Source organism: Triticum aestivum, chromosome 4B (assembly GCF_018294505.1).
Source record: "Triticum aestivum cultivar Chinese Spring chromosome 4B, IWGSC CS RefSeq v2.1, whole genome shotgun sequence".
NCBI classification, from domain to species: domain Eukaryota; kingdom Viridiplantae; phylum Streptophyta; class Magnoliopsida; order Poales; family Poaceae; genus Triticum; species Triticum aestivum.
In genome coordinates, this window is record NC_057804.1 from 533191780 (window position 1) to 533198858 (window position 7079).

The 7079-nt window shown below is 41.4% G+C and overlaps 1 protein-coding gene across 7 annotated transcripts; it reads left to right on the forward strand.

The window, feature by feature from the left end:
* Window positions 1–500: 500 nt before the first annotated feature.
* Window positions 501–5673, forward strand: LOC123093128 (uncharacterized). 7 transcript variants are annotated; one of them, XM_044515039.1, is made up of 10 exons: window positions 501–1144; window positions 1237–1299; window positions 1373–1453; window positions 1545–1587; window positions 3156–3193; window positions 3801–3864; window positions 3948–4032; window positions 4120–4252; window positions 4449–5143; window positions 5270–5673. In XM_044515039.1, the coding sequence occupies exons 1-7, from the start codon at window positions 1070–1072 to the stop codon at window positions 3965–3967; spliced, it is 384 nt and encodes a 127-aa protein (XP_044370974.1). In that variant the 5' UTR covers window positions 501–1069; the 3' UTR covers window positions 3968–4032; window positions 4120–4252; window positions 4449–5143; window positions 5270–5673. The 7 variants fall into 7 exon arrangements, 2 of the variants coding, with proteins under 2 accessions (XP_044370974.1, XP_044370975.1); XM_044515040.1 differs by having other exon boundaries at window positions 502–1138; XR_006445114.1 differs by having other exon boundaries at window positions 501–910; window positions 1009–1138; window positions 1545–3193; window positions 4120–5143.
* The last annotated feature ends 1406 nt before the right edge of the window (window positions 5674–7079 follow it).

A 7079-nucleotide genomic window follows, 5' to 3' on the forward strand; every position in this document is an offset into this window, starting at 1 on the left:
CTGTGGGCTCAGGCAAAATCTGATTGGCTGGGTTACCTTTTTCTGGGTAATCGAGCAGCCAAACCTGCAGCGCCGCGTGGGCATGCTTCGCGTCACGGGAGAGCCGCAGAAGGGTTAGCCGATGCATGTGCACCTGGGTTTTGCGCCCGCACTTGTGCTGTCCTCATGACGGCTGGGCCAGTGCTGCCCCCGGTCCCGCTCATCAGCCGTGGTGGCTGCACATCTCATGTATAGTGCATTTCCTGGTCACATCGGTCAATCGCTCCTGGCGCGACGCTCCTCACGTGCTTCCCGCGTCGTGCGTCGTGGGGAGTTGTTGCGTCATGCGTCAGCTACAGATGGGTGAGTCAACGCATGTGCACCCAGATTCTGTACAAGCGTTTGTACTACCGCGATGACAGGTGGGCTACCGCTTTTCTGGTCCCGCTCATCGGCTGCTACTCCTACATCTAGTGCGCGTCGAATCGTCTGCATTTGGACTTTGGAGATAGAGGATGGACTGTAGCTGCATGATGCATGTGCGTGTGGGGCCTGGCTGACCGATGCATCATGTGTGCCTCGCCTCCATCTACAGCAGTTGGAGAAAGAGATGGACTGGCGCCTACGACGCGTTGGTCGATGCCGCAGCCGCCGCCATCCGCGAGCTCGGGTGCACGGTCGCGCTCATGGACCTCCACCGTTGCCTCGACGCCTTCAGCGAGTCCTGCGACCGAGCCGAGGGCCTCGTCCAGGCCGCCGCTGCCTCCAGCCACCACGAGCTGTGCCGCGCCGTGCGCGCGGTCGACGAGGATCTCTGTGCCGCCGCCGGCCGTCCGGGAGGAGAATGAGATAGAAGAGGAGAAGAATAGCCCTCCGACCACGCCACTGGCGGCCGAGGACAAATAGCCCAATCGATCTTCCTCGTCTCCTGGTGAGGTGATGTTCATCGGTCTTGTTTTTTTCCATGTGATGTTCATCGTTCCTCTTATTTTCTTGGTCTATGCGCTAACCATGTTAGTCATCTAGAAGATGAATGAAACTGTGACGGGAAAGGAGAGATGGACTGAGATATTTTTCCTCGCCATGTCGCATGGTGGTCGAGATGCGGAAGCCCCATGCTCTGTTTCGATGGGCCTCCTCTGCTCAATGGTTGCCGCTGGTAGAGGTTCATCCTTCTCTGGTTCACATGTTCTTCGCTGCTGCTTTGGACTCGTCGTGCTAATTTCGTATGTTTTCCTTTGTTTCGTTCATGCGCAGTTTGGTACAGTTTCCTGTTGTTGCTTGCGTCGAACCTTGGGTCCGTCTCTCCTTCTCATTGAGGTTAGTCCACTCCTTTTGTGCTTGCCTATAGAATTTTTGATGAAATGCATGTGTGCTGACGCTTGTTCTACAGTTCAGCCTACTTCTCCTGTCGCTAGCGCTTCTTCTCGTCTATCCTGCTGCTTACCCAACATGCTTCTGCTTGCTGCCTCAGGTAAATAGGCCGTTCTGTTGCTTATGTGATCGGCGAGTGTTCATTGCAAGCCTGTGTGTCGTTGTGCTCTGACCGTTTTTGTATTTCACAGGTTGTACGATCTCTTATGTCGCTGCGCCGTTCAACTCATCAAGGTTTTCTTCTTTCCTTTCTACCACATGTGTGCATGTTTTACTTTCAGTATCTTCTGTCTCATGTTGTCAATCTTGGTGATCTTTTAAATATCTCTATGTTGTGCTGGTCGTTTAAATGTTCAGGATACGGTCAGGCGTTGTATGTTGTTCGTTCTCGTGCTGCTTATATTGCGTGTGAGCACGATTTGTCCGCTTGTTACCGTTGTTATACCTGTTTTGAGGTCGTGGTAACTCAATGCCCCCACGCTCACTCTTTCTGTTGTACACAGAAGCTTATTTGTCCAATTCTCAGACTAATTTTTTGAAAGAAACCGCAATTCATTATGATGCCAATTATGGATATGGATCCATCTTGCTGCACTGGATGAAGGACTGGACGTAATAAGAATTGCATGTGACAATTTCTCATGCATAGTATTTGTTGTACAAACATCCAGTTAATTCTTGAGATACAATAGAGACACTATAATGGTACTACTTCAGTGAAATGTCGCTCTAGCTATTAATTTGCAGAATCTTGCATGACAAACTGTAGGCATGTGATATATATGGTGTTCCAGTAAATAAAGAAAACTGGAACATGTGCCTTCAAATTTTCTATTTATATACAAAAACCATGCATTGGTACATATGAACCATATGAATAAGACTGAAGAAGATATATTTTTTTGTCATGTTTGTGAGTTTTCTGTTATTTCCTCTCAGTGTGAATAGGACTAAAGAAGATGGGCATAGCATTTTAGGTAATTTCACTTTTTTTTGAACAGCAAACCGTAGAACAGTAGTTCTATGGTATATTTTCATTAAAAAAACAGTATGTTACTACGGGAAAGGAGAAAATAGAAACAAAATAAAAAAGATCTAAGCTAACGGGGCAGAGTCCTTATCCAATTTCTGTTTTGGGCAACATGAGAATCATTTAAAAATTGATCTGACAGCCTGCTTCAACAAGGTGGAATGCTCATCTTTGATCTTGTGTTGAAGTAGTTGAAGATCTTTTTTTAATTCAAGCCTCCAATTTGAGAGTCGGCTGGATGTTTCTGAAGACCTTGCCATCTCACTTTGTCCTGGGTTAATAACAGATTACAAATTTATTTTTTGAGATAGGACATGTTATTTACGAAGGTATACCATTTCTATTGACTGGATAATTTACATGTTGGCAAGGACTTATTGGTGCAGCCTGGTCATAATTGCTCAGCCAATTTCCCAACCCAAATCCAGAACCGCTTCATCTTTAGATCTTTACGTGCTTGATGAAATGCCTTAGAGACTAAGATCTGCACTTTGTTTTTCTCCGTTCTCCTGCTCACGGATTAACCGATGGCTGTAAGACCCAGAGAAGCATTACGAACTGGTCTGCAGTGTCTTCCAGTGTATGCGTACACAAAATTCACTTTACTTTTCTTTTTGCCCTTTGTATAAATGATGTGGTTGAGTTACGAAGCCTCTTCTTGCAGTGTTGTCTGCAAGGCCGAAGAGAAGTTACTAATGCATTTGAGCTGCTCTATGTGATTGTTCATCTCCTGAACCTGTTTTAGTTGACATAAAAGTGTTCTCTATTTCAGAAAGCGACAACACGAGATTGTGCCCCCTCTTGCTCCAGGTGCATGTTGTTGCCCTCCTCTCCCCTCTGATTTGACTTGCTTTACCTTGTGTGAAGTTTTATACTTTCAACTTGACAAAGCTATATCAAGTTTGCTTTCAACTGTACTTGGCTACACCTGTAACATGATGCATTTGTCTTTCAGTGTATTGAATACATTTTTAAGGAGTAAATGCTCTATCTGGTATACTGTCCTATGACTCATTTAACAGTGCGTCAATTTTCTCACAAACCTCCTCATGTACAACATACAAAGAGTATTTTGTCACATATCACAAAACATCTTGATCTTTCAGCTAATAATATGCTGTAATTTTTTAGGCGTATCACTGTTTGCAGGTTTTGGGTTCCTTCTGTGTGTTGGGAGATAATGCTCTTAATAAACTTTAGCTTTCTACAATGTTAGGCCGGACAAATTTAGTACCGAAAATCTAGACTGTTCTTTCCACTCTGTAGCAACTTCTATGCTTGCACCACCATGATATCACTACAATATTATAACCTCCACCTATTGGATTTTATCCTGCTGTCAGTTCAATGCCATACTCCTTGCCCTGCATATCTTCTTTTCTAACTTTTTTACTTCTATTCTTTTTGTGTTGATTAGAACAAAGTTGAAGAGATGACTTGGAATCTCTTGGATATGTACTCATGTACTTCATACGGGGAAGGTTGGTTTATTTTCTGGATTCTTATTGTGTGTCACTTAAGATATACTATTAATGAATCAGATGTAACATTGTTTTCTTTTCAGCCTTCCTTGGTAAGGTCTGAAAGCAGGAACGAGGAAGCAAAAGTATGCGAAGATCAGTGAGAAAAAATTTGCAACATCAGTTGAGGTACTTGGTAGTTATAATGCGTGTACTGGTTGTTGGCACTCCGCCCTGTATATCTAGGTTGGTTATAATGTTCTGATTATTTTTTAGGCTCTGTGTCATGGGTATCCTACTGAGTTCACATCATATTTCCATTATGGTTATTGCCGCTCGCTTCGGTTTGGCGACGAGCCTGATTATTCCTACCTTAAGCGACTGTTACGTGACCTATTTATCCATGAAGGTTTGATTTTGTTTTCATTCTTGAAGAGCATTAGGAAGTATCATTTTCCTCTTCATACTTAAATCTACGAGATATTAACTTCCCTCGTCTATACTTGATGGAAACCTGTTGCACTTTGTGTATTATTGAAGTACCAACATCCAAAATGCTTTAAAGGTTACAGCCGTAAGGTTCATATCAGAATAATGCCTTGCAGGTTTTCAGTTTGACTATGTATTTGACTGGACAATATTGAAGTACCAGCAATCTCAAATTGCTGGTGCTCTGCCTCGTGTTGCAGTAAGTCTTTCATGCACTCACCAACCAAAGACATGTATATTTTCATATAGCCATCCATGTGAAATTGCGACGTCTTACATATATTCTACATGGCCATGGTGCGGGACCTTTTGGGTTGACACCACCTGTATTGCAGAATGATAGTCAATCTGGTAATTGGTTTATTTTGATCATTCCTTACGAGTATTACTATCACTGTTTTTAGGAAATATTGATGAGTAATTGGCTTATAATAAAGTTGCCAGAAAGTTTCTTTGCTTCTATGGCTAACTTGAACCAGATGGTCACCGGTTGGTCCTCCTCTTCTCTCCTCGCGCCATCGTCCTCCTCATCCATCTCCCGATTCAGCCAAGACAACAGGGATCAAGACTGTATTATGTTGAAAAAAGGAAAGAGACTACTCTTTTGTTACTTACATTACAGATATATGTTATAACATTACCTTTATGCTCTCTTTGGATTTCATTTTGTGCCTACCAACAAGTAAGTCACTAATATCAATGCCTAAGAATTATTTTGTTTGCCATTCTAATCATGACTGCAGAGAGCAATGGATATAGAAGAAATATGTAAACAATTGTCCCTTAGAAGAATATGCAACAACTTATTCAGGTTACTTCTTAATTAATAACACCTCTATATCATTACATACACATACTTAGAATGTGCCTTTTTGAGAGTGCGCTTCTGTTAGTACCTCACACTTATCTTATATGCCATTCCAACTATCTGTTGCAGAAGAGAGCAAGGGATATATAAGAAATCTCCAGGCAACTTCGCTTAGATGCATCATCTTCTAGTAGGAGTCAGCTTGAAGAATGACCTTCCCAGGTTAATTCTTGAGTCAGTGTTTTGGCTTTTCTCCATTGGTTCGTAAAATGTTGTTCCTATGTTGCGGGAGACTGCAACTGACATGTTGGATGCGAGACTGCAACTGACATACTGGATGGGGAATAACCAACTTTTTGGCCAAAGAGCTACAACCAAGGACAAAGAGTTCATCGCAAGGGGGTGGTGTTTAGGATATATACACAAAAGTGGAAACTTTCTTTTGTACAGAACCAAATTATATGATGTAATTGATCATTATTTCTAAGACCTTCTCCTGAACTCAATATTCATCATGTATTAAGTGCATTTTATTGTGTCACTTTTTTTAGGGGTAGCTTTATTCATCAAACACCACAAAGTGTGGGATAGAGTTCACACACAGGCTTTATTGTGTCACCTATGCTTACCTTTTTCTTTACTGTGTCACTTATGTTTACCTTCTTTTTTAACATAAGCTATCTGGACTTTCTAACTACAGGCTCAATTATTAGACCCACCGATGTTCTAATTTGTTGCATAACTACAGTGAGCAACTATTTTCATTAATTCTTTGTTTGATTTTATTTAAACTTATGCCTCCAGGTTCCTGAATAACAACAAATTATGCATGCTCATGTATATATTTTGAAAGACAAGTCTATTTATTAACAAATGCAAATATTTCCAAGGGGTTCATGGTTTTAAATGGGTCTCTGTGTCATTTTGCGCAACATGTCATCTAGAGAGCACGCCACTTGGAAGCCCTTCTCATCCATAGATCTGCCTCTGCACATCTTGATGTCAGGGATCGATGAGGCAGAAGAAAGCATACCAGTATATTGCAATTCCAAAACTTACAAAAATGAGAAGGATGCCCGAACCTACAGATTTGTAATTAACATTTATCACTACATGTTGCCATTGGGTCATTCTGCCATTCAATGTTCATATGAAAATATGTTTTTTAACTCAGATTTTTCAGCGTGATAACCACCATATTTTCAACTAAAAAAGGCTTCATTAGCTGGTCTATACATGTAAGTCTCAAAAAAAAACTGGTCTATACATGTTATACAGATATGATTTTTTTCAAACTAAGATTTCTTGGCGTGATAAACATATTTTCAATATAGCATGATTTAACACATGGGCTTTCTACTACGAGTATTGAATATGTTCTTGCAAAATGAAACTATTTTCATCAACAACATGGCTTTAGCGGGTCTCTGCGCCATTTGGCGCAACAGGTCAACTAGTTTGAATAATACCTTCAACGGTCTTGCACCTAAAATGAATGGTTTATTGAATCTCGATCGTAGTGATACACATGTTCATGCCAAAAGATATAAGATAGTAATGATGGTACCACATACTTGTGGCACTGCCATTTGAGTCATACTGGTATAAAACACATGAAGAAGCTCCATGTTGATGGATCTTTGGACTCACTCGTTTTTGAAAAGATTGATACATGCGAACCATGTCTATTGGTATATACGCATGAAGAAACTCCATGCAGATGGATCGTTTGGACTCACTTGATTTTGAATCACTTGAGTCATGCAAATCATACCACATGGGCAAGATGACTGAAAGGCCTCATTTTCAGTGAAATGAAACAAGAAAGCAACTTGTTGGAAGTAATGCATTTTGATGTGTGCAGTCCAATGAGTGCTGAGGCACGCAGTGGATATCATTATGTTCTTACTTCACAGATGATTTGAGTAGATGCCAAGTC